Source organism: Bos mutus, unplaced genomic scaffold (assembly GCF_027580195.1).
Source record: "Bos mutus isolate GX-2022 unplaced genomic scaffold, NWIPB_WYAK_1.1 CTG343, whole genome shotgun sequence".
Taxonomy (NCBI): Eukaryota; Metazoa; Chordata; class Mammalia; order Artiodactyla; family Bovidae; genus Bos; species Bos mutus.
In genome coordinates this window covers 46,367-74,187 of record NW_027219831.1, presented here as the reverse complement: position 1 = coordinate 74,187, position 27,821 = coordinate 46,367, and the positions used below count along the sequence as shown (strand labels likewise).

The following is a 27,821-nucleotide window of genomic DNA, read 5'->3' as shown; positions in this document are numbered from 1 at the left end:
AATGAGGGAACATTCTAAAATCCACCAACCCTTTCCAGTACTGCCACAAGATTTCCCCCATTCTTTTGAAAATCAGGGCTCAATTTCAACTCCCCACCCACTGACATTTGGTGATATTTTTGTTTCTATTTAGGTGTCATCCTATTTTCTCTTTATTTTTACCACTTACATCACCTTAAATCATTTTATGTGAATTTGTGATATGTTAAATTTGCTGGTGTTGTTTAGTCACTAAGTCATGTCTGACCCTTTTGTGTCCCCATGGACTGTAGCTCACTAGGCTCCTCTCTCCATGGGATTTTGCAGCCAAGAATACTGGAGTGGGTAGTCATTTTATTCTCCAGATGATCTTCCTAACCTAGGGATTAAACCCATGTCCCCTGCATTGGCAGGCAGATTCTTATCCACTGTACCACCAGGGAAGCCCCTAAATACATATGCTTTAAAAAATATTGTTTTGATTATTTCATGAATAGTTTCTCCTACCTGAAGAAATGAGTAATTTTTTATATCTTGTTCTTGCAGGAAGAATTTTAAATCGTTTTTCGAAAGACATAGGTCAAATGGATGACTTACTGCCCTTGACGTTTCTTGATTTCATCCAGGTAACGTAGCAGTCCTGTCAGAGCTCTCACAGGGAAAAGCAGGTGCCTGTTTCTCAAGGCCTTTTCACAGGGGCTGAGAGTGGGCCTTTCAAACTGGTGATGTGTCCTGTTATCTTCAGTAAGAGGCTGTGTTTGTAAGAGAGAGGTATGGCTGTGATTGGGAGTCTGAGTTAACATGAGTAACACCTGGGCAGGAGTGGCTACACAGTTACGTCAAGGTTGGTCTGAAGCAGCGGCATGCAGGGTAAGTGGTTCTCCCTCTGCCTTCCAGGTATTTGGTGTGGATTCCCTTTACTGTGAGCACATTTCATAACAGAGAGACAATCATCTCTCACAGAAAGATAGCCTTGATAAACTAAATTATGCATCGTACTGGCCTTCCCAGGGGGCTCAGTGGTAAAGAAGTTTCCTGTGAATACAGGAAACACAAGAGACAAGAGTCAGTCCTTGGGTGAAGAAGATCCCCTGGAGAAGGAAATGGCAACCTACTCCAGTATTCTTGCCTGGAAAATTCCATGGACAGAGGAGCCTGGCAGGCTGTAGTCTATGGTGTTTCAGGGACTCAGACATGACTGAGCACCAGCACGATGCATTGTATTACCACAGAGGGCACATATTAACTGCACGGTTTTGTTTGGATAAAGCCATATGTGGTTACTTACAAAGAAAAGATTGGTAAAAATAAGTTGAAAATAATACTTTAGCAAGGACAATGTTGTTGTTTAGTCACTAAGTTGTGTAAAACTCTTTTGTGACCCCAGGGACTACAGCCCTGCAGGCTCCCCTGTCCATGGGATTTCTAAGGCAAGGGTACTCGAGTGAGTTGCCATTGCCTATGGGATCTTCCTGACCCAGGGATCAAACCTGTGTTTCCTTTATTGGCAGGTGAATTCTTTACCACTGAGCCACCTGGGAGGTCCAACAAGGACGACAGAGAGCAGTTATTGAGGGTACAAAGCCTTTAAGCCAGTAATTTGATTCCGGGATCAAAGTTATCTCAGAAAATGTCCTTTGTTTTTGTAGGCTTTTTTCCTTTTCACGGGTTGATTGCTGTGCCTTGAGATGTCTTAAAGAAAGGAGAGAGAGAGAGAGAGACCTATGGAATACCTTCTATCCAGCCTCTCTTTTGTCTGTGAACTTGAGGTTCTAAAGAATGATGTTGTGTCATCTCTGCTCTCATCTCATTTAGTATTGTTGCTCACATGGGCTGTTTTTTTCTGTTATTTAATTCTACTTTTCAGTGATTAAGTTTGCAGGGAATTTTCCTTTTCTTCCCCAGTGTTAATTTTGGAAATTAAATGGATTATGAAGGACTGCACACAGAAATGCAGCAGTGAACTTCTCAGTGCAGACAGCATAGCCTGTGGGCAAGGCTTCCACTGTTACCAATGTGAACAAAGCTGAGAGGCAGAGGCAGAGGACTTGTACTGCAAATTTGTCTGATAGTTTTCTGTTTTGCAAACTTATTTTATAAATGTGTCCTGCTGGGTTTAACTATGTAATTTATTCCCAGAAACAATTTTTTCCTAAAAACAGTGTCACATTTTAACAGTGATGGTGAATTACTTTGAAAAGATTTTGTGAAAGGTTCTGTTTCTTTGCTATGGCAAGGTAGGCCAAGGTTGGGTTTCTGCCATGTACTTAGCTCATGGTTAGTTAGTGGTCATATCAGAATTGTTACATATTTTTGCACGACAGATAGAGACAAGGATAGATGCTACCTGATTTCAGTAGGAAACATTCTCATTAAAGAGGAAAGAAAAGTCTAGTCTTGCTGATTTGCAACCCCAGCTCTGCCACTTGTAGTTCAATTATCTTGAAGTTGAAGGTGGAGGTGTCCCGTAGGTCATTGGAAGTAAGAGTCTGGTGTTTGAGGAGGAGATCTGGGATGAGCATGGAGCCTGTGTACCCTTCACTGAGCTGTAGTAGATGAATCTGTGAGGATAAGATAGCCCAGAGAGAGGGAAGCATTTTTAGGGGCCAAGATAAGAAGACTTGATATCAGAGAGTAAGTAGAGAAAGAAAGGGGAGGAGAGGAGACTCAGTGAATAGCAAAGGAAGAAGAAGGAAGTAGGAGGGTTCAGGATGGGGAACACATGTATACCTGTGGCGGATTCATTTTGATATTTGGCAAAACTAATACAATTATGTTAAGTTTAAAAATAAAATAAAATTAGGAAAAAAAAGATTAAATGAGATAAATTAAAAAAAAAAAAAAAAGGAAGGAAGTAGGTTGGTGAATCAAGAAAGGACAGGTCTGCTCAATGCAAATGAAAAGTGAGTCCATGGAAAGTTGGTTGATTTGGAGTCAGGAGATGTCAGTGACCCGAGAAGCAGGTTTCAGATGTGAGGAGGCCAGAGTGCAAAGGGCTGAGAATCCAGGAGGTGTGAAGGGAGTTGAAGTGAAGACAGGCTACTCCTGGAAGGAGTTTGACTGAAGCAGGAGAGAGACCCATCTGGAATGTAGGGTCTGAGGAGGTGTTGCTGGTTGTTCGGGTGTACAGTTTGTGAGTTGGGTGTGTGTGTGAGGTGGTGGGTGGTATTTCCCTCTCTCCCTACTTCTCTTCAACAAGCAGGGGTTAGAGTTGAGGCCCTGATGTACAGGGGTGAGTCAGGCATGAAGCCCTCTCCTCATGGGTCTCCTCCAGCTCCCCCAGGGAAGGAAGACATCCAGAAACTCACCCCTTGCTCCTTGGGAATCCTAATTGTGGGAGCCCTGTGGAGGAAGTCCTGGAAGGCAAACTGGATGTGAGGGCTGGGGGCAGTTAGGAAGCCTGGTCCAGGAGGTGGGCGGAGCTTCCAGGAGGTGACCTTTGATCCCAGATGAGAAGGAAAGGCTGCTGCTGTGGATGCTGGGGCTGGAGGTGCTGCTGGTTCCTGAATGGGAGCCAGTTTTTCTCTCACCAGCTGAGAAGAGGAAGGGAAGGGGCTGGAAGGAGGCTGTTGAGTTTTGTTTTAAAGGATACAGTTCATGCCAAGAGTTTCCAAACTCATTTTTGATGATTCTGTTTATCCTTGGTGTATTTGATAAACCTTGGAAGATTCTTGATCATTTTAATTTTTATTACTTCTAAAGAGTCCAATTTCGATAAGCATCTCTGAGTATCAGTTCCCTGCTTTGTAAATGGAGAGCATAATCCCTCCTTGTATTGATGTAAGAATGAGATTACATAAAGCCTGTGAAATACTTGAGGTTGGGACTCATGGCAAGTCTTATAAAATGTCTTTTGTAATTGATATTTGAGAACATGGGGTGACCATCTCTTCTTTGCTTGTTGACTAGTTTTAGAGAACTGTGGAACTTCTGTGTTATGAGAAAACTTGTCATGGCCTCTAGCAATAAAGCAATGTCTTATTTTTCAATTTTTTTGTTTGTACAGGCTTTTAAACAAGACCTTTAACATTTTCACAAGCATTATTTTCTTTTCTTTGCTGCTTTTTTGAATATTTCATTTACAATTCATTTAGATGCCATTGCGGCTTGTCATAAACAGCTGCTCACAGCACAGTATCCTTTTGGAGAATGAAAGGTGCTCATGAGACTCCCTTCTATAGGTAGTGGTCCTCTGCCTTAGTCATTCTGACATCCTAACCAGGCTTCTTGCTTCCACCAAGAATGCCAGACTGGAGTGGACACAGTTGAATTTCCTGAGATTCATGAGTTTACAAAATCTAGATTTGTCCTTCAATTGGTATCAATATACCAGTTCATGGTGCATGAAATAGGAAATGTCAAATTGTTCTCTTGGGACTATATTGAATAATCTGGTTTCATATTGTTGATTCAGAGGTGCATCATTTTGTCCCTACAGTTCAGTCACTCAGTCATGTCCAACTCTTTGTGACCCCATGAATCACAGCACGCCAGGCCTCCCTGTCCATCACCAACTCCCAGAGTTTACCCAGACTCACGTCCATCGAGTCAGTGATGCCATTCAGCCATCTCATCCACTGTCGTCCCCTTCTCCTCCTGCCCCCAATCCCTCCCAGCATCAGAGTCTTTTCCAATGAGTCAACTCTTCGCAAGACGTGGCCAAAGTAGTGGAGTTTCAGCTTTAGCATCCTTCCTTCCAAAGAAATCCCAGGGCTGATCTTCAGAATGGACTGGTTGGATCTCCTTGCAGTCCAAGGGACTCTCAAGAGTCTTCTCCAATACTACAGTTCAAAAGCATCAATTCTTCGGGGCTCAGCCTTCTTCACAGTCCAACTCTCACATCCATACATGACCACAGGAAAAACCATAGCCTTGACTAGACGAACCTTTGTTGGCAAAGCAGTATCTCTGCTTTTGAATATGCTATCTAGGTTGGTCATAACTTTCCTTCCAAGGAGTAGGCGTCTTTTAATTTCATGGCTGCAGTCACCATCTGCAGTGATTTTGGAGCCCAAAAAAATAAAGTCTGACACTGTTTCCACTGTTTCCCCATCTATTTCCCATGAAGTGATGGGACCAGATGCCATGATCTTCATTTTCTGAATGTTGAGCTTTAAGCCAGCTTTTTCACTCTCCACTTCTACTTTCATCAAGAGGCTTTTGAGTTCCTCTTCACTTTCTGCCATAAGGGTGGTGTCATCTGCATATCTGAGGTTATTGATATTTCTCCCAGCAATCTTGATTCCAGCTTGTGTTTCTTCCAGTCCAGTGTTTCTCATGATGTGCTCTTCATAGAAGTTAAATAAGCAGGGTGACAATATACAGCCTTGATGTACTCCTTTTCCTACTTGGAACCAGCCTGTTGTTCCATGTCCAGTTCTAACTGTTACTTCCTGACCTGAATACAAATTTCTTAAGAGGCAGATCAGGTGGTCTGGTATTCCCATCTCTTTCAGAATTTCAATCAACTGTGGATCACAGTTTATTGTGATCCACACAGTCAAAGGCTTTGTCATAGTCAATGAAGGAGAAATAGATGTTTTTCTGGAACTCTCTTGCTTTTTCCATGACTCAGCAGATGTTGGCAATTTGATCTCTAGTTCCTCTGCGTTTTCTAAAATCAGCTTGAACATCAGGAAGTTCATGGTTCACATATTGCTGAAGCCTGGCTTGGAGAATTTTGAGCATTACTTTACTAGCATGTGAGATGAGTGCAGTTGTGTGGTAGTTTGAGCATTCTTTGGCATTGTTACTTACTGCCTTCCAAAGATTGATAAACTTAGGGACATGGCAGTAAGTAACATTTTTTGATATGTTTCTATCCTTTTTTAATTTTTTTAAAGAAATGTTTCTTTTCTTATTCCATATCTTCTTTATCTTTCAAGTTATCCTTTGTCTTAGTGAAGACTTACTATTTTGACACTCCTAAGTATTTATGGGAGACTAAGGGACAAAATAGCCTTCTTCAGCGATCAATGCAAAGAAATAGAGGAAAACAACAGAATGGAAAAGACTAGAGATCTCTTCAAGAAAATTAGAAATACCAAGGGAACATTTCTTGCAAAGATGGGCTCGATAAAGGACAGAAATAGTATGGACCTGACAGAAGCAGAAGATATTAAGAAGAGATGGCAAGAATACACAGAAGAACTGTACAAAAAAGATCTTCACGACCCAGATAATCATGATGGTGTGATCATTGACCTAGAGCCAGACATCCTGGAATGTGAAGTCAAGTGGGCCTTAGAAAACATCACTACTAACAAAGCTAGGTGATGGAATTCCAGTTGAGCTATTCCAAATCCTGAAAGATGATGTTGTAAAAGTGCTGTGCTCAATATGCCAGCAAATTTGGAAAACTCAGCAGTGGCCACAGGACTGGAAAGGTTAGTTTTCATTCCAATCCCAAAGAAAGGCAATGCCAAAGAATGCTCAAACTACCACACAATTGCACTCATTTGCCTTTGTAGTAGGCATGAAGTTTATTGGTCATATTATTTTAAAAGTACATCTTCAAACGAAATAGACCTCTGATTTGATTTTCATTGTGACCAAAGAAAAGCCACAGTCACTTTGGTACCTGTGACATCATCACTACATCTAGGAAAAGTAGCACCTTCTCTGATATGTCTCTAGATAATAGTAAGCTGTTCTAGTAAGTTAGAATGAGTGGTCTATTAGGACTCAACTTCATGAGATTCTTAATATTTTGGGGGCTCATAAATCTGTGAACACCTACTCCCCTGACTGCTGGCATGTAGAGCACACTGGAGGGTGGTGATGGTGGAGTTAGAGTTTCTAGCTTAAACTGGTTAGTACTTTATGTATATTACATAAAGTGTAATGTACATCATTTAATTCTTAACACCATTCTTTTATTTTTTGATATATCCCAGTTTTTACTAAGATTGAGAGTAGGTGTAGAGTCTTACTCTCCCTGTTAATAATATTCAGGAAATTTAGCCCTAAACCCTGCCTCAGCACAATACTGGGCTAGTGGAATTTCCCCTCCATGTATAGGCTGTCAGTCTCTGCAAACTAAAGAATTTATCTGAATTGTTAAAAATCACCATTTTCTCTCAGTGAAAGATTTCATCTAAGAATTTTTTTTTTTTTCATGTGGATTCATAGACTTTGGTTAGAATTTCCAAAATGGTGTGCTCCAAATGAGAAATATATAAAATAATGATTCTCCTTATTTGGGGGGCATCAAAACTTGTCACTTGCTTCTGGGTCAATATGCTTCTTTCTATATACTCATCATTGTCTCTATGCCTGTGAGACAGAGGTACAGAAGCGCGGGCAATGGTGATGTGGTCCATCAGATGGGCCTGAAGTCCAACCAGATCAGGAAATTATGTGTGTAGCTTGAATTGGGCTTTTTGGAATTCCTGTGAATGCAGGAGAAAGAACAACAAAAGAGTCCAAAATACAGTACTTGGGTGCAATCTCAAAAAATGACAGAATGATCTCTGTTCATTTCCAAGGCAAACCATTCAATATCACAATAATCGAAGTCTATGCCCCAACCAGTAACAGTGAAGAAGCTGAAGTTGAATGGTTCTATGAAGACCTACAAGACCTTTTAGAACTAACACCCAAAAAAGATGTCCTTTTCATTATAGGTGACTGGAATCAAAAAGTAGGAAGTCAAGAAACATCTGGAGTAACAGGCAAATTTGGCCTTGGAATACGGAATGAAGTAGGGCAAAGACTAATAGAGTTTTGCCAAGAAAATGCACTGGTCATAACAAACACCCTCTTCCAACAACACAAAAGAAGACTCTCTACACATGGACATCACCAGAGGGTCAACACTGAAATCAGACTGATTATATTATTTGCAGCCAGAGATGGAGAAGCTCTATACAGTCAGCAAAAACAAGACCAGGAGCTGACTGTGGCTCAGACCATGAACTCCTTATTGCCAAATTCAGACTTAAATTGAAGAAAGTAGGGAAAACCACTAGACCATTCAGGTATGACCTAAATCAAATCCCTTATGATTATACAATGGAAGTGAGAAATAGATTTAAGGGCCTAGATCTGATAGATAGAGTGCCTGATGAACTATGGAATGAGGTTTGTGACACTGTACAGGAGACAGGGATCAAGACCATCCCCAAGGAAAAGAAATGCAAAAAAGCAAAATGGCTGTCTGGGGAGGCTTTACAAATAGCTGTGAAAAGAAGAGAAGCAAAAAGCAAAGGAGAAAAGGAAAGATATAAACATCTGAATGCAGAGCTCCAAAGAACAGCAAGAAGAGATAAGAAAGCCTTCTTCAGCAATCAGGAAGTGCAAAGAAATAGAGGAAAACAACAGAATGGAAAAGACTAGAGATCTCTTCAAGAAAATCAGAGGTACCAAAGGAACATTTCATGCAAAGATGGGCTCGATAAAGGACAGAAATGGTATGGACCTAACAGAAGCAGAAGATATTAAGAAGAAATGGCAAGAAAACACAGACGAACTGTACAAAAAAGATCTTCATGACGCAGATAATCACAGGGTGATCACTGACCTAGAGCCAGACATCCTGGAATGTGAAATCATGTGGGCCTTAGAAAGCATCACTACGAACAAAGCTAGTGGAGGTGATAGAATTCCAGTTGAGCTATTCCAAATCCTGAAAGATGATGCTGTGAAAGTGCTGCACTCAATATGACATCAAATTTGAAAAACTCAGCAGTGGCCACAGGACTGGAAAAGGTCCGTTTTCATTCCAATCCCAAAGAAAGGCAATGCCAAAGAATGCTCAAACTACTGCACAATTGCACTCATCTCACACGCTAGTAAAGTAATGCTCAAAATTCTCCAAGCCAGGCTTCAGCAATACGTGAACTGTGAACTTCCTGATGTTCAAGCTGATTTTAGAAAAGGCAGAGGAACCAGAGATCACATTGCCAACATCCACTGGATCATGGAAAAAGCAAGAGAATTCCAGAAAAACATCTATTTCTTCTTTATTGACTATGACAAAGCCTTTGACTGTGTGGATCACAATAAACTGTGGAAAATTCTGAAAGAGATGGGAATACCAGACCACCTGATCTGCCTCTTGAGAAATTTGTATGCAGGTCAGGAAGCAACAGTTAGAACTGGATATGGAATAACAGCGTGGTTCCAAATAGGAAAAGGAGTACGTCAAGGCTGTATATTGTCACCCTGTTTATTTACCTTATATGCAGAGTACATCATGAGAAACAGTGGAATGGAAGAAACGCAAGCTGGAATCAAGATTGTCGGGGGAAATATTAATAACCTCAGATATGCAGATGACACCACCCTTATGGCAGAAAGTGAAGAGGAACTCAAAAGCCTCTTGATGAAAGTGAAAGTGGAGAGTGAAAAAGTTGGCTTAAAGCTCAACATTCAGAAAATGAAGATCATGGCATCTGGTCCCATCACTTCATGGGAAATAGATGGGGAAACAGTGGAAACAGTGTCAGACTTTATTTTTCTGGGCTCCAAAATCACTACAGAGGGTGATTGCAGCCATGAAATTAAAAGACGCCTACTCCTTGGAAGGAAAGTTATGACCAACCTAGATAGCATATTCAAAAGCAGACATTACTTTGCCAACAAAGGTCCATCTAGTCAAGGCTATGGTTTGTCCTGTGGTCATGTATGGATGTGAGAGTTGGACTGTGAAGAAGGCTGAGCACCGAAGAATTGATGCTTTTGAACTGTGGTGTTGGAGAAGACTCTTGAGAGTCCCTTGGACTGCAAGGAGATCCAACCAGTCCATTCTGAAGGAGAACAGCCCTGGGATTTCTTTGGAAGGAATGATGCTAAAGCTGAAACTCCAGTACTTTGGCCACCTCATGTGAAGAGTTGACTCATTGGAAAAGACTCTGATGCTGGGAGGGATTGGGGGCAAGAGGAGAAGGGGACGACAGTGGATGAGATGGCTGGATGGCATCACTGACTCAATGGAGGTGAGTCTGGTTGAACTCCGGGAGATGGTGATGGACAGGGAGGCCTGGCGTGCTTGCGATTCATGGGGTAGCAAAAAGTCAGACATGACTGAGCGACTGATCTGATCTGATCTGATCAAAGAAGCGATGTGTATTGCACACCAGAATCATTTGTTTCCTTCTTCAAATGACTTTTTGCATAGATACTATTTTCATCTTCTGCCAACTTCTACAAAGGGTTTGCAATCAGATCAGATCAGTCATATGAATATATATATATTCAGTCCGCAATTTGGAGAAGGCAATGGCAACCCACTCCAGTACTCTTGCCTGGAAAATCCTATGGACGGAGGAGCCTGGTAGGCTGCAGTCCATGGGGTCATGAAGAGTCGGGCATGACTGAACGACTTCACTTTCACTTTTCACTTTCATGCATTGAAGAAGGAAATGGCAACCCACTCCAGTGTTCTTGCCTGGAGAATCCCAGGGACAGGGGAGCCTGGTGGGCTGCTGTCTATGGGGTCTCACAGAGTTAGACATGACTGACGCAACTTAGCAGCAGCAGCAGCAGCACAGTATTATCTATAAGTAGATGTTAGAAACATCCTCTTTGAATTGCTTCAGAATTTGGGGCATGGACTCTGAAGGATGTAACCTAACCTTGGCGCTTCTGAGAGCATTAGTAATGGGTCTTCAATGCATACCTAAGGCAAATGCATTGGCTTAGCTTCTGTAGAGCCCTTCATTTTGATTTTCCTCTGCTTCCCAGGTTATATGACAGGCTGGGTTAGTCTTAAAAGGCCCTCACTTGGGGAGAGCCAGATTATTGGAACTGATGAATTTTACCCATCAAATGATGAGAGTCTGCTAAAAAAAGCTGTAATTTGGATTTTTTATTGACATTTTAGTAGATTTTTTTGAAAACCAACAATGGCAAGCCAGGTGACTTAAGATCAGACATAGAAGGAGTTGGAAGGACCCCTCCCCATGCATGAAAGTTGTAACAGGTGGAATGCATATTTAATGCAGTGACTGTAAGCAGTTGTTCATCTGTAGGTCTAATCGGAGAGCAGTCAGTTAGGCCTATCTTTCTCCACTTATGACTGTAATGTATTCCTTCAGAATCCCATCCTCTTCGAGTTTTATTTTGATACCATCACAGATATGGGAGAAACAGGAAAAGCACATGGGTCTCCATCCAGATAATACAGTTTGGTTCCCCAGGGCTCCTGGACACAGAGTCACAGCTCTGGTCATTTCCTCCCACTTCCAGGCTCCTCCTGCCTGCGGCTGTGGCTCTGGGATTCCCTGAGTACAAACCACTCCTGTCTTTCTCCTTGACCTGCAGTCCTTCCTGGGAAAATGTAGGACAGACACTTGCCGTCCCATCTTTATGTCGTATCTGTAAATAAAAGTGAAGTTCTTACTTTTCTCATTCACAAGATGGTTGTGAAGATCCTCTGAAAAAACTGATCAGGAAGAGCAGTGAAATGATAACCCAAGTCTCTGTGATACAGACATTACCCTCCTAACCCATCCCTCAAAGATGCACCTGGGCCAGCAGCCTGGGTGACAAGGTGGGGAGGCCCTGGGGTAGTGAGCATGAGATGCAGGTTCTGGTGCTGAGAGGACCCAGAACAACCAGTCTTAACTCAGACAGGCATCTTAACTTCTCATCTCAGCTCCTTTTTGGTCAAAATTTCCATCAATTCTAGCTACTGCCCGGAAGTTATTCTTGCCACTGTTTCTACTCATTAAACCAGCCTGTAAAATTCAGACGTAAGTTTCTTCTTAGAATTGCCTAAAAATGTTCCTGGATTCGTCCCTTCGTTTTCCCAACACTATGTGCCTTGTGCAGGTCACTATGGATTTATATCCACCTGAGATCACAAACTTTGGCAGCCTTGGCCCAGACTGAATCTGCACATCCCCACCACCCCACCCCACTGTCGTAGCAAGCAGATAACTGTTCATTGCATTCTTAAAAAGTAGGGGTATCATAATTTTCTTGATAAAGATGGATGCTTAAATCAGCATCAGCCAATTATTTTGTTTTCTATTCTACCTTCTGTCTTTTTTTGACTGAGATTATTTCCCAAGATAAAATCATCTCATGGGATAATGTGATGATTAAGAGAACGTTCATGGAACTCAGCACAGTGTCTTACATACAGTAGACAACTTGTAAATGGGATCTGATGTTGTTATAATCATTAGCTTTTGGAACAGACATTTTAAATACTTACTATAATGATAGAAAGATGGCTGTATACTGGGGGAAAGCTTAAATATGTCATAAAGGCTTATGACATGGGCTTCCCGGCTTTATGACTCAGGCTTTGCAATCTCCATCAAGTTGATTTCCTCTCCCTGAGCCTCACTCTCTCCATCTGTAAAATGAGACAATACTGTTACTAGATAGAGCTATTATGAGGATTAATGAGTTAGTACACGTGAAAGTTTGAAGGTATAGCTCTGTACACAGTCAACATTTAGTATATATTAACTATGGATAGAAAATTCTAGAAAGAGGAATTCCTACTTCCAAAGGTCGGCATTTAAATTTTGTCCTACTTTTCTGGACACTGAATTTGTAATTAACCACTTCTTTATGCCTCCATGCATTGCTGAGGCTTCTGCATTCCTCACCTGTGATTGATACCTGCTCACTCATCTCTCTAGTACCACCTGCTGACTCCTGACAGTTTGGGATTCAGCTCCTACTCTCTGAGCCTCAAATATTCTCCTCTGTTAAAACTAGAAATGCCTGCCTCATAAGGCTACTAAGTGTATCACAAGAGCTGATACCTAGAAAGTTCTTATTATCGTGTTTGACTCATGCACTAAATATCATGCCAGTGAGTGAAGTTGCTCAGTCATGTCCGACTCTTTGCGATCCCATGGACTATAGCCTACCAGGTTCCTCCATCCATGGGATTTTCCAGGTAAGAGTACTGGAGTGGGTTGCCATTCCTTCTCCAGGGGATCTTCCTGACCCAGGGATTGAACTCAGGTCTCCAGCATTGCAGGCAGACGCTTTACTGTCTGAGCTACCAGGGAAGCCCTAAATATCATGAGGACCACCTATAATTTTATTTCTTTGGGAGGGAAAGCATTCCCTGCTGTCCCAACAAGTCTTTTTGAGGAAAGGAGTTTAATCCCAACAGAACAAACCCATTACAATTTATCTTTGAAAGGACCCTTCATAAGGAGGCCTCTATATCTATTTTTACTATTTCAGACATTTCTACTTGTGGTTGGTGTGGTGGGTGTGATGGTAGCTGTGATTCCTTGGACTGCTATACCTGTGATTCCCCTTGGCATCATTTTCTTTGTCCTCCGTTGGTATTTCTTAAGGACGTCACGAGAGGTGAAACGCCTGGAATGTACGAGTGAGTACCGGGGCTCTCAGGTTGGGATGGCAGTGCAGGCTGGCTTCCATTTATGCAATAATCAACCAGACCCCTGAAATTCTGCAGACTCTGTCTTCTGGAATTTCTCACAAGTCAACATTAGGTGATTGAATGTTATGGCCACTGTGAGTCAGTGTGGTTCTTAAGGCAAATAGAGCTGGTGCAGGTCAGCTGCAGCTTTGCATTTTAGCACAAGGGGGATGGATGTGAGCACCATAAGGAGAGGGACCATTTCTGTCTTGTTCATGACATATTTCCTAACACAGAGTATCCACTCTGTAAATACTTTTCTTAAAAATATTTTTTTCATGTTGCAACTAATGTAGAAGGAAAATAGACAATTTTTCTCCTCCTGAAGTTAACAGAAATGACAAGGAAAGGAAGAGATTAGAAAAGGAAGGAAGACCTTAGGAAATTTATGTCAGGAGTGTGATATATTTGAAAAATACTTTTTTTTCCCACATGTTAAAGTAAGCTGCAGTTGTTAAGTGTATTGAAAAGACATATGTTAGTGACTCAGTTGTGTCTGATTCTTTGCTACCCCATGGACTGTAGTCGACCAGGCTCCTCTGTCCATGGAATTCTCCAGGCAAGAATACTGGAGTGGGTAGCCATTCCCTTCTCCAGAGGATCTTCCTAACCCAGGGATTGAAGCCAGTTCTCCTCCACTGCAGTTGGATTATTTACTGTCTTATTCACCAGGGATGCCCTATTGAAAAGATAATCCTGTTTGCAGGTTTGCTCTTTATCATTACTAGTATTTGGGGTGATATCAAACTGTTTGTGTCCCCCCCTTTCTTAAAGCCATTCATATAAATGATGCTGAAAAGAATCCGAGGACACAAGAGTGCAATCTGTTTAGTATGCATTTAGTTTATTACCCCATTCAACTTCCTAGTTTTAGAATAATGGGGAATAGGGATTTCCCTGGTGGTCCTGTGGTTAAGACTCTGTGCTTCTGCTGTGGGGGGCACAGCTTCAATCCCTGGTCAGGGAACTAAGAACCTGAAAGTTGCAGCCAAAAAAAAAAAAGAATAATAGGGATCACATTTTATGACTAATCATTCTATTGTGCAGGTAATCACAGAGGATGAAATAATTGAATTTATCTCATTATTAATGCATATATTTCATCAATGTTAAAACTAATAAGGAAAGTAGAATTACTATAAATTTTTTAAAGTTATAAAACTATAGCCAAAAAGTAAGAAGGGAATATGTCTGTATCAGAGACGTGCGAATTTCAGTAGTAGTAGTTTAGTTGCTAAGTTGTCTCTGACTCTCTCGACCCCACACACTGCAAGCCTACCAGGCTCCTCCATCCATGAGATTCTCCAGGCAAGAATACTAGAGTGGGTTGCCATTTCCCTCTCCCAACCATAAATAATTATTGCAAATGAATACCAACTTAACCTTCTAGAAATCAAGCCAAGAAGAGAAGAATATTCAACTCCTATATATATAGGGGCTTTGTATATACCAAGTGGAAAAAAAAAAAAAAGTTCATCCAGTCAAAGGAATTTTTTTACTGTGGAATTTGCATGTTTTGTTTTTATAATAACACTTAAGATGCTTCCTTGGTTACTCAGATGGTAAAGAATCTTCCTGTAATACAGGAGACCCTGGTTCAATACCTGGGTCAGGAAGTTACCCTGGAGAAGGAAATGGCAACTCACTCCAGTATTCTTGCCTGGAGAATTTCATGGAGAGAGGATCCTGGTGGGCTACAGTCCGTGGAGTCACAAAGAGTTGGACATGACTAAGCGACTAACACTTTCATTTTTTAAAGAGATATTTATTCTAATTAATTGCAAAAAGGATAGTGATCATCCTTTTCATAAAAGGTATAGAAAAAATTTTCGGTCATCAAGAGAACCAGCTCAAGATTTGTTAAGGTCCAGTTTTGTGAGGTTTTTGGATGGATGGGGAGCAGTAGAGTCCAGGTGTGTTTGATGTTCTACTGATGTGACTTGGTTGATGGTAGAACCCAGAAGGCAGAAGAGGAAGTAATGAGCTTCATCCAATCTTCTGTGTAGACAAGGCTTTAGATGTTTTATGGTTTGAGGCTGCCCATGAAATGGGGTCATTCAAGAATCTTGCTGAAAAGCATCTCTCTGGTATATTCAATGAGGGGTTGTTCCAGAAGGAACACTTGACGGGGATTTTTGCCTGAGGAAGGGCCACTTCCCATCCATATGGAAGTGGAAAGAAGGGCTCCTCCTGAGGCTTTTTTCAAAAAGCAGTACAGGATTTTCTCAGTATTTGAGCTGGAGAGTCTGAGAACTTTGGCACCATCTCTGTGGGATATTTGGATTTTCCTGCATCCTAGTAGGCTGCAATAAGTTAGACCCTAAATTAAATCCATATACCCCCTTCTCCACACCCCTGATAACCACATGTGGTGTCCAGCTGATTAGAACTGTCTATGTTCTCTCTGGATGGTAGGTCTGTGCCTTAAATGATGACACCACTGTTTTCTCTAAATAGTAACTGATCATATGTTTTAGGGTTTCCCAGGTAGCTCAGTGATAAAGGAATCTGCCTGCCAATGCAGGAGACACAGGAGAAATGGGTTCAGTCCCTAGGTTGGGAAGGTTTCCTGGAAGAGGAAATGGCAACCCAGTCCAGTATTCTTGCCTGGGTAATCCCATGAACACAGGAGCCTGATGGGCTACAGTCCACTGGGTCAGAAAGAGTCAGACACAATTGAGCGACTGAGTGAGTGAGAGTATATCTTAAGGCCCCTGCTGGAGTCACCAGCCAAAAAAAGGACACCTGACTGCTACGACCAGAAGGCATAAGCCTCATTCATCCCTGTGCTCTGAAGGACCACTGAATCCTGAGGTTTAGTTTCATATCCTACTGCCTAACTGCCTCTGGATGCTTCAGTTCAGTTCAGTTCAGTCACACAGTCCTATCTGACTCCTTGCGACCCCATGGATTGCAGCACGCCAGGCTTCCCTGTCCATTACCAACTCCCGGAGTTTACTCAAATTTATGTCCGTTGAGTCAGTGATGCCATCCAACCATCTCATCCTCTGTCGTCCCCTTCTCCTGCCTTTAATCTTTCCCAGAATCAGGGTCTTTTCAAATGAGTCAGCTCTTCACATCAGGTGGCCAAAGTACTGGAGTGTCAGCTTCAACATCAGTCCTTCCAATGAATATTTAGGACTGATTCCCTTTAGGATGGACTGGTTGCATCTCCTTACAGTCCAAGGGACTCTCAAGAGTCCTTTTCAACACCACAGTTCAAAAGCATCAATTCTTCTGGAATCTTAGGTTGACATTTTCATCTTCATGGCATATTGGTAGCTAATTATAATAGGGTTTTGAGGGGCAAATTTTTGCAAAAGTGAGCATAACAATGGTCAGTCATGGATGGACAAGTACATAAAACCAAGGTAGCATTTGATTGCATTTCTCTAACCAGCTTTTTGATTTGGCAGTGCCTGAATGATGAAGCCCTATCCAAATTCTGTCTGAAAAAGTGCTGGAATCAATGAGCAATGTCTGCTACAAACATTGCTAGGGGAGGGTTAGCACATGTGTCAGATGTATTAGGACCATGAATCATCATCAAGTCTGCTCTTTTAAGGAGTTCTCGTACTAAATTCCCAGGAACTGTGTTCAACCTTAGGTGCTTAATAAGATGTGCAGTAGTGGTGAAGGCTGTTGGATGTTAGCTGAGTAAGATTTGAGGATTTTCTGAACATAAATAACAAAATCTGGAGAAAAATCTTCATTATCACATATGGGCATCCTTCACCCTGATTATTCTCCCTCTGAGACACTGCTGTTATGATTAAAAGCATAGCCTTGGGAATCAGAAAGTTGGGTCTCACACCCAGATCTATCACTTAGGTGGGTTCATATAGTTAATCTTCGCCACTGATTGCTCTTACTCCCTCAGTCTCTGGGGTTCTCATGAGGATTTCTTGAATCAATGCTTGTAAAGTACTTGCTGGCCATGACCAAAGGCACTGGAACCTTGAACATGGGGGAATCATGATCTTACTCACAACTAGCAGGTCTCACATAGCTTGAAATATAACCTGCAGCAGTGCTGTCAGCCCAAGGTCCTCCTGCCCAGGAAGATCTGTAGTCCTGGCGGGGTGTGTCCCCAAGTGTCCTCAGGGTTGTGGGAAACACAGGCATCAGTCCTGTGAACTGTGGGGTTACGTGTGTCTATGACTGAGGACTGGTACCATGACTGTGACATAGTCTGCTTCAGGACAGTGAGCTCAGTGCTTATGGGAAAAATGATATTTTGGGCAACATACACCGGAACCTTACATCCCCTATCCCCTATTCTAGCTAATTTTCTTTTCAGTTCCGCCATTTCACTCATCCTGGCATCCCGCTCAGCCCTAAATGGGGTTTGAGAGAAGCAGGATGGCTTTTCATGGGTCCAGATTACCCCAGCCCTCTTGGGCATGAGGTGAGGTTGGTGATGGGATGTTTGGTTCCCTGGTGTTCAAGGCTGAGATGACACCTGGTTTCTAGTCAACTCTGCCCTCCATCCCTGCTGGAGAGAATCAGCTGCACTTTGATCTCCTAATGATGGAAGCAGGTGAGGGAGGCCAAGCTGAAGAGTTCACTCCAGGACTCTCCCTAGGGGAACAGCCACATCTGCTTCCTGCTCAGAAGCCTTGTCTTTGATGAATAGTGTTGATGTTACCTCATTTGCTCAGGAAGTGAGAGCCTGGTTCTAGTGAGTTTTCTGTGCTCTCTGGAGCTGGACTCTCGGCATCCTCCTGACAGGGTGATGGGCCCCGGAATTCACCTGTATCATCCTTGTGAGCACCCAGTGTCCAGACTGATGAGTTCTGGGGGTGGTTCGGACACCTGCTGGGCTGAAGAAAAGGTCTGAACAGAGTCCCTCGCCTTTTGTTATGTGGAGCATGAGCTCAATCTGAGTTTATGTTGCTCTTATAAGTGCAAATTTATAGGAAGCTAAGAAGTTAGTCAGTAGAGTGAAGAGAGAGCAGTGTGGAAGCTGGAATGAGAACATAGGCACACAACTGGGTGATCAAGCACCATGAATCACTTTCAGCTCTTTGCCTAAACAGCGTACAAAGGGGAAGTGTTAGATGATGTCGCAGTTCAGAGATCCAGCAGGGCAGTTATAAAAACATCCATCAGGCTCCCAGAGTGGAAGTCAAGACTGTTCAAAGAATCCTTGGTTGTATGAGTCCTGTGGGCAAGGGCATTGCAGAACCAGGTGTTCTGTGACCCACGCAGAGACTCCTGGTGCAGGTGCAGGGAGAGTCCCCGAATGCGGGAGATGGCAGACTGTCTGCTCTCCTTTCTCATCTCGCCCCTGTCCTATATCTGGCTCTGGTCCAGTGTGGGGGATGTACTGACTCTATCCAAACCTTTAGGTTACTCATCTAAGGTGGAGACAGCACACAGATAGCTCATCAAAATTCAGGGTGGTGAGGATGCTAATGAGAATTAAATTTTTAGAATGCTACTAATTCAAAAATTAGTGAACAATAATTACCCATGGAAAAGAATGAAATATTGCCATTTGCAGCAACATGGATGGATTTAGAGAATATTATTCTTAGTAAAGTAAGTCAGAGAAAGAAAAATATTTTATCACTTATACATGGAATCTAAAAGTAATACAAATGAATCTGTATAAAAATATAAATAGAGACATAGAAAACAAACAAATTTACAGTTACCAGAGGGGACTGGGAGGGAGGGAGGAACAAATTAGAAGTATGGGGTTAACAGACACACCACTATTGATATGTCAAATAAATAAGCAACAAGGATTTACTGTAAAGCACAGGAAATTTTATTCAGTATCTTGTAATAACCTGTAATGGAACATAATCTGGAAAAAATAACTAATGACTATAAAAAAATAACTGAACGACTATACTATATACCTGAAACTAACACATTATTGTAAATCACTATACTTCAATATATTTTTAAAAAAATTGTGAGCAGTTTTTATCTGGAGAGATGCCAGAAGATTTTGGAGGGAGGCGTGTTTGAGAGGATCTTGATGAATGAGCTAGTTAAGATATTCTTTGTCTAAATCTAGCTGTGATTTGAATTTGGTCAAAGGTAGTTTCAAAGAGAATCTTTCATTGCCAGGTTGTTAAAGTAAAGCTTGGTGTGAACAGGAGTTTAGGGTCACATGGAGGATTCCCTGTGGCAAGACATGTGACCACAGAGCCTAGGAGACAGTGAGTTTCCTCACATCCAGCCTCCCTGACTTTCTCTGTCATGTATCCGTCTCTGCTTCCCCAGCTCAGAGCCTGGTGTTTTCCCACTTAGCATCTTCTCTCCGGGGACTCTGGACCATCCGGGTGTGCAAAGCTGAACAGGGTTTTCAGAAGCTGTTTGATACATACCAGGATTTCCACTCAGGTCTGTAAATTTCTGGAAATGATTTCAAGATGGGATGTGCTGCCTTCTGAGGCCTGACCTCCCTCTCGGGTGGTCTTGCTGGCCAGCATCTCTCTCTATGCCGCCCCTCCTCCCCCTCTGCACACCTGCCTCCCCTACCCCTTCCTCTCTGCATCCCCTCTGTGCTCCCCCTTCCCCCCTCACAGCCCTGCTTTTCTCCCCTGACTGGCTTGCATGGTCCTTCCATCACATTACTGTGTGGATTTCTGTCTCTTTAGGTCAGAAGTCAGCAAACTTTTCTTTTTTGCAAAGATCCAGATAGGAAATATTGTAGGCTTTGTGTGCTGTCTTTGTTTCAACTACTCACCTTTGCTGTTGTAGCAGAAAGACAGGCAAAGATAATACATCAGCCAATGGCTGCGTTCCAATAAAACTTTCTTTTTAGAACCAGGTGGTCCCTCTTCTTGGCCCCCAGACGGTGGTTTGCCAACTATTTTCAGAGCATGGAGAGTAGCAGACATGATTGACAAAAATAATTTCCTGATTGGCAGCCCACTTGATTATACTTTGTATCGGTGAATTTGTTTTTCCTAGGTAGAAAATTCAGAATTTCCTCTAAGTCTATGAAATCCTGGTCAAACTTTACAATAATATTGTATTTTGAAGATAAAATGGCATTTTGAAAGTCACATGCAGATCCTGTTAGCTGATGGTCATGTAAACCCTGGCCCTTAAGAATAAACACTGCAGTGCCCTGTAGTGAGGGCAGAAGGTGCTGGAAACAGTGTGAGCTGTGCTCTCAGCTGTCAGAGAGCTGGGAGCAGTCCACCTGTGAGAAGATGATCTTCACGCTGAGGCCCAGCACTGCAGGGAGCACACCAATGAGATGATTTACTGCCTTCTCTCTTATGATCCTATTTCTGTTGATAACCTGTGTGTCAAGTTCTCAATCCTGGCTTCCTGGACTGATTCTCTGTGTCCCATATGTTGTCTTGTGTTGGAACCTAGTTTTCTGGAATCTCCAGGATTCTTGGGTGTGTAACATTGCTTTTCGGCCTCGTGTAAAATCTTCTGTAGCTCAGCTGAGAAAATGCTCTCCCTCATGAGAAGCAGCTAACATGGTTTTTCTGTTTATGAATTACACTTATTATGATTCACAAATGCAGAGGCTTGGTTCCTGCTTTTGACGACGTCCCGATGGCTCTCTGTGTATCTGGATGTCACCTGTGCCATCTTTGTCACTGTTGTTGCCTTTGGGGCCCTGACTCTGGTAGAAAGTAAGTACAGATGTGGATATTTGTGGTGTGTTTACAGTTTATAGCTTGTTTGTAGTTTTTAAACTCTTGCCATCTTGTCTAATATGTACTCTTTTGTTCTAGTGAATTGTATTAAAGTGTTTGCTGCATGTGACTCCTCAGTGTGTCCATGTGAAGTCATTTGTGTCTTGATCAGAACTTTTATCTCTTTTCCATTTATTTATTTATTTACAGTAGGTCGTTGTTGAGACCTTGTTTTTAAGAAAATTTGATTGATTTACAATGTGTTAACTTCAGGTGTATAGCCAAGTGAATCTATTATGCATAGCTCCACTTTTTTAAAGATTCTTGTTCTGTACACCATGAACATTGGGGTGCATGTATCATTTTTTTAGTAATTTGCATTTTAATAGATACTTCACATACATTGTGCTTTAGAAAAGAATGTCTGTCTTTGGCTTTCGGAATCTTTAGGAGCAAAGACCAGGTATGAACGTGCCTGCTCCAACACAGCTGTGGTGCCTTGGGCCCCTGCTTTGACTTATTCAGTCCATTCTTTTCTTTTTATGTTTTATTGGGATATGGTTGATTTACACTGTTGTCTTGGTTTCAGATGCACAGCAAATGAATCTGCTGGACATAAAGCCACTCTTTTTTATATTTTCCCCATATATGTCATTAAAGAATTCCCTGTACTTTACAGTAGTTCCTTATTCAGTTCAGTTCAGTTTAGTTGCTCAGTCGTGTCCGACTCTTCGTGACCCCGTGAATTGCAGTACGCCAGGCCTCCCTGTCCATCACCAACTCCCGGAGTTCACACAGACCCAGGTCCATCGAGTCAGTGATGCCATCCAGCCATCTCATCCTCTGTCGTCCCCTTCTCCTCCTGCACACAATCCCTCCCAGCATCAGAGTCTTTTCCAATGAGTCAACTCTTTGCATGAGGTGGCCAAAGTACTGGAGTTTCAGCTTCAGCATCATTCCCGCCAAAGAAATCCCAGGGCTGATCTCCTTCAGAATGGATTGGTTGGATCTCCTTGCAGTCCAAGGGACTCTCAAGAGTCTTCTCCAACACCACAGTTCAAAAGCCTCAATTCTTGGCACTCAGCTTTCTTCACAGTCCAACTCTCACATCCATACATGACCACAGGAAAAACCATAGCCTTGACTAGATGGACCTTTGTTGGCAAAGTAATGTCTCTGCTTTTGAATATGCTATCTAGGTTGGTCATAACTTTCCTTCCAAGGAGTAAGCTTCTTTTAATTTCATGGCTGCAATCACCCTCTGCAGTGATTTTGGAGCCCAGAAAAATAAAGTGTGACACTGTTTCCACTGTTTCCCCATCTATTTCCCATGAAGTGATGGGACCAGATGCCATGATCTTCGTTTTCTGAGTGTTGAGCTTTAAGCCAGCTTTTTCACTCTCCACTTTCACTTTCATCAAGAGGCTTTTGAGTTCCTCTTCACTTTCTTCCATAAGGGTGGTGTCATCTGCATATCTGAGGTTATTGATATTTCTCCCGGCAAGCTTGAATCCAGCTTGTGTTTCTTCCAGTCCAGCGTTTCTCATGATGTACTCTGCATATAAGTTAAATAAGCAGGGTGATAATATACAGCCTTGACGTACTCCTTTCCCTATTTGGAACCAGTCTATTGTTCCATGTCCAGTTCTAACTGTTGCTTCCTGACCTGCATAGAGGTTTCTCAAGAGGCAGATCAGGTGGTCTGGTATACCCATCTCTTTCAGAATTTTCCACAGTTTATTGTGATCCACACAGTCAAAGGCTTTGACATAATAAATAAAGCAGAAATAGATGTTTTTCTGGAACTCTCTTGCTTTTTCCTATCCATTTAGTATTTTACATATAATAGTATGCATGTGTCAATCCCAGTCTTCCAATTTATCCCACCCCTGCCTTTTCCCCTGGTAACCATAAGTTTATTTTCTACATCTGTAACTCTACTTCTGTTTTGTAGGTTAAGTTAATTTGCAGCGTTTTTGTTAGATTCCATATATAAGTGACATCATACTCTATCTTTCTCTGTCTGACTTACTTCACTCAGTACTAAAATCTCTAGGTTCAGCCATGTTGCTGCAAGTGGCATTATTTTGCCCTTTTTATAGCTGGGTAATATTCCATTGTATGTATGGTACCACATCTTCCATAACCATTGCTTGTTGATGGACATTGAGGTTTGTTCCATGTCCTGGCTATTGTAAATAGTGCTGCAGTAAACATTAGGATGGATGTATCTTTTAGAACTATGGTTTTCTCTGGGTATATGCCCAGGGGTGGGATTGCTGGGTCATATGGTAGTTCTATTTTTAGGTTTCTAAAGGAATCTCCGTATTATTCTCCATGGTGTTTGTACCAGTTTACCTTCCCACCAACAGTGTTGGGGGGTTCCCTTTTCTCCACATCCTATCCAGTATTTATTGTTTGTAGACTTTTTGCTGATGGTCATACTGATTGGTGTAAGTTGAAACCTCACTGTAGTTTTGATATTCATTTCTCTAATAATTAGAGATTTGATCATCTGTCACATGCTTTTTGGCCATCTGTATGTCTTCTTTGGAGACTGTCTGTTTTAACCTTCTGCCCATTTTTTGGATTGGGTTGTTTCTTTATTTTTGATATTGAGCTGCATGAGCTGTATTCTTTTGGAGAGTAATTCCTTGTCAGTCACTTTGTTGGGCAAATATTTTCCCCCATTCTGCAGGTTGTTTTTGGCATTTTTATGATTTTCTTTGCCATGAAAAAGCTTTTAAGCTTTATTAGGGATAAAGTTTAAAAGCTTTAAGCTTTTAAGCTTTAAACCAAATTTTTATGTTTAATTTTATTTTCATTGCCCTAGGTGGTGGGTCAATAAAGAGCTTACTGCACTTTATATCAGAGAGAGTTCTCTCTTTGTTTTCATATAAGAGTTTTGTAGTGTCTGTTCTTATATTTATGTACGCAATCTATTTTGAATTTATTTTTATGTATGGTGTTAGGGAATGTTCTAATTTTATTCTTTTACAAGTAGCTGTCCAGTTTTCCCAGCAACACTTACTGATGAAACTGTCTTTTCTCCACCAGATATTCTTGCTTCCTTTGCCATAGGTGACCACAGGTGCATGGGTTTTTCTCTGGGCTTTCTATCTGGTTCCATTGATCTGTATTTCTGGGTTTGGTGCCAGTAGCATACTGTTTCAATTACTGTAGCTGTGTAGTATAGTTTAAAGACAGGGAGCCTGATTCCTCCCAGCTTCATTTTTCCTCTTTGTTTGTTTCAAAACTGCATTAGCTATTCATGGTATTTTGTGTTTCCATACAAAATATAAAATATTTTGTTCTAATTCTGTGGAAAATGCCATTGGTAATTTAATAGGGATTGCATTGAATCTGTAGATTGCTTTGAATAGTTTATTTATTTGCAGTAGGTCTTTGTTGAGATCTTTTATTTTTTATTTTTATTGAATGGTTTGAGGGTCTATACAACTGTAGCAAACTGATCTTCTGAACATTCCAGGTAGTGTCCTGTAGTTAGGAGTTGAGAATCAAGTTTACTATTAAGCTTTTTGTACAGCTTAGATTTTAGCTTTGAGTCTACTTGCATCTCTTGTTTGTAGGGGTCTGGTGTACTGGAATGAGAAAGATTCTCTGTTACAAAAACAGTATCCTCACTGTTGTGTGGGTACCAGGTGAGCAGCTATTGGAATGTGGCATGAATTCACTGTCCTTAACTACTCCATACTAATAACACTGAATCTTAGTCATTAATAATGGAACAGTGAGAGTCATATTTTATTTTATTTTTTTGAGTTAATCCATATTGATTGATTGATTGATTTTTAAATTTTATTTAATTTTTAAACTTTACATAATTGTATTAGTTTTGCCAAATATCAAAATGAATCCACCACAATTTAGATTCAAAAGCGCTACCTCTTAGAACCCGTTGCCTTGTTTTTGTGGTTTCAATTGCAACTACATTGGATATAGAAAGTGAAATTACATAATGATAATTGAAGCCATAGGGACAAAAATCTGAATAATGACATGAACTTCACCTATATAATACTGTCAAGTATATCTCAATCCAGGTGGGATTAATATGATAAAGGGCAGAAATGATAAGAGAAGCAGAAGAGATTAGGAAGAGATGACAAGAATACACAGAAGAACTGTACAAAAAAGATCTTAATGACCTGGATAACCATGATGGCATGGTCATTCACCTAGAGCCAGACATCGTGGAGTGTGAAGTCAAGAGGGTCTTAATTTCAAAGGATTACTATGAACAAAGCTAGTGAAGGTAATGGAATTCCAGTTGAGCATTTAAAATCCTAAAAGAAGATACTGTTGAAGTGCTACACTCAATATGCCAGCAAATTTGGAAAACTCAGCAGTGGCTATAGGACTGGAAAAGGTCAGTTTTCATTCTAGTCTCAAAGAAGGGCAATGCCAAGGAATGTTCAAACTACCACACAATTGCACTCATTTTGCATGCTAGTAAGGTTGTGCAAAGAGTTGACTCATTGGAAAAGACCCTGATGCTGGGAGGGATTGGGGATAGGAGGAGAAGGGGCGACAGAGGATGAGATGGCTGGATGGCATCACCGACTCAATGGACATGAGTTTGAGTAAACTCTGGGAGTTGGTGATGGACAGGGAGGCCTGGTGTGCTGCTATTCATGGGGTGCCAAAGAGTCAGACACGGCTGAGCAACTGAACTGAACTGATGGTTGTGCTCAAAATCCTTCAACAGTATGTTTGCTGGGAACTTTCAGATGTACAAGCTGGGTTTAGAAAAGGTAGAGTAATTGGAGATCAAATTGCCAACATTCATATGATCATAGAGAAAGCAAGGGAATTCCAAAAGAGCATTGGTTTCATTGACTATGTGAAAGGCTTTGACTGTGTGGATCACAACAATCTAGAAAATTCTGTAAGAGATAGGAATACCATACCACTGTACCTGTCTCCTGAGAAACCTGTATGGAGGTCAAGAAGAAGCAATTAGAACTGAACGTGGAAGAGTAGACTGGTTCAGTATTGGGAAAGGAGTATGAAAAGGCTGTATATTGTCACTGTTTATTTATTTTATATGGAGAGTACATTATGCAAAATGCGAGGCTGGATGACTCACAAGCTAGAATCAAGATTGCCAGGAGAAATATCAGCAGCTTCAGATAGGCAGATGATATCACTTTAATGGCAGAAAGTGAAGAGGAGATAAAGAATCTCTTGATGAGGATGAAAGAGGAGAGTGAAAAAGCTGGCTTGAAATTCAACATTCAAAATACAATGATCATGGCATCCTGTTCCATCACTTCATGGCACATATATAGTAAAAAGTGGAAGCAGTGACAGATTTTATTTTCTTTGTTTCCAGAATTACTTTGAACAGTGACTGCAGCTATGAAATTAAAAGATGTTTGCTTCTTGGAAGAAAGCTATGAAAAACCTAGACAGAATATTAAAAAGCAGATACATCATGTTGCCAACAGAAGTCCATATAGTCAAAGCTATGTTTTTTCCAGTAGTCATGTAAGGACGTAAGAGTTAGGCCATTAAGAAGGCTGTGAAGTGAAAGTTGCTCAGTCATGTCTGACTCTTGGTGACCCCATGAACTGTACAATTGATGGAATTATCCAGACCAGAATACTGGAATTACTGGAATGGGTAGCCGTTCTTTTCTCCAGGGGATCTTCCCAACCGAGGGATCAAACCCAGATCTCCCGCACTGCAGGTGGATTCTTTAACAGCTGAGCCACAATGGAAGCCCTTAAGAAGGCTGAGGGCTGAAGAATGGATGTTTTTGGATTGTGATGCTAGAGGAGACTCTTGAGAGTCCTTTGGACTGTAAGAAGATCAAAGCAATCAATCCTAAAGGAAATCAGTCCTGAATATTCATTGGAAGGATTGATGCTGAAGCTGAAGCTGAACCTCCCATAGTTTGGCCCCCTGATGCAAAATGCTAACTCACTGGAAAAGACCTGGATGCTGGGAAAGACTGAAGGTAAAAGGAGAAGAGGGCAGCAGAGGATGAGATGGTTAGATAGCATCACCAACTCAATGGACGTGAGTTTGAGCAAACTCTGGGAGACAATGAAGGACAGGGAAGCCTGGTGTGCTGCAGTCCATGGTGTTGCAGAGTCAGACATGACTTAGATACTGAACAGCAGCAAAAACTTTGTTAATTCTTCCTAAATGCATAATATTTTTAAAAAATATTTATTTTTTTGTCTGCACTGGGTCTTAGTTGGGGCACAGGGGATCTTCAGTCTCAGTTGAGACAGGCAGGACTTTAGTTGCAGCATGTGAAGTCTTAGTTGTGGAATGTGGAATCTAGTTTCCTGACCAGGGATTGAATCCAGGCCCCCTGCATTGAAAGTGTGGAGTCTCAGCTATTGAACCACCCAGGAAGTCCCTCATAGTGGGTTTTTCTTTTTTTTTAAACTGTTTTATGGTCTCAATCAACAGAAGTAATATTATGAGTAATACTATCATTACATGTAAATGATTCAAATATTATAAAGGAGTCCTCTCACTGCTATATAAAATAGATAACTAAACAGTATCTACAGTATAGCACAGGGAACTCTAATTAATACTCTGTAAAATCACTGCAGATGGTGACTGCAGCCATGAAATTAAAAGACACTTACTCCTTGGAAGAAAAGTTATGACCAACCTAAATAGCATATTCAAAAGCAGAGACATTACTTTGCTAACAAAGGTCTGTTTAGTCAAGGCTATGGTTTTTCCAGTGGTCATGTATGGATGTGAGATTTGGACTGTGAAGAAAGCTGAGCACTGAAGAATTGATGCTTTTGAACTGTGGTGTTGGAGAAGACACTTGAGAGTCCCTTGGACTGCAAGGAGATCCAACCAGTCCA

General features: G+C 41.5%; 1 protein-coding gene across 1 annotated transcript in view; it reads left to right on the top strand.

Moving 5' to 3' along the window:
• Positions 1-525: 525 nt before the first annotated feature.
• The window catches only part of LOC138986979 (ATP-binding cassette sub-family C member 4-like), a gene marked incomplete at its 5' end in the record, with an annotated part of 69,582 nt that continues 42,286 nt past the window's right edge, over positions 526-27,821 (top strand). Inside the window, 4 exons of the mRNA XM_070366951.1 lie at positions 526-605; positions 13,138-13,288; positions 19,580-19,699; positions 20,845-20,955. Coding sequence (XP_070223052.1) covers positions 526-605; positions 13,138-13,288; positions 19,580-19,699; positions 20,845-20,955 — 462 coding nt within the window. The remainder of the gene's footprint in view (positions 606-13,137; positions 13,289-19,579; positions 19,700-20,844; positions 20,956-27,821) is intronic.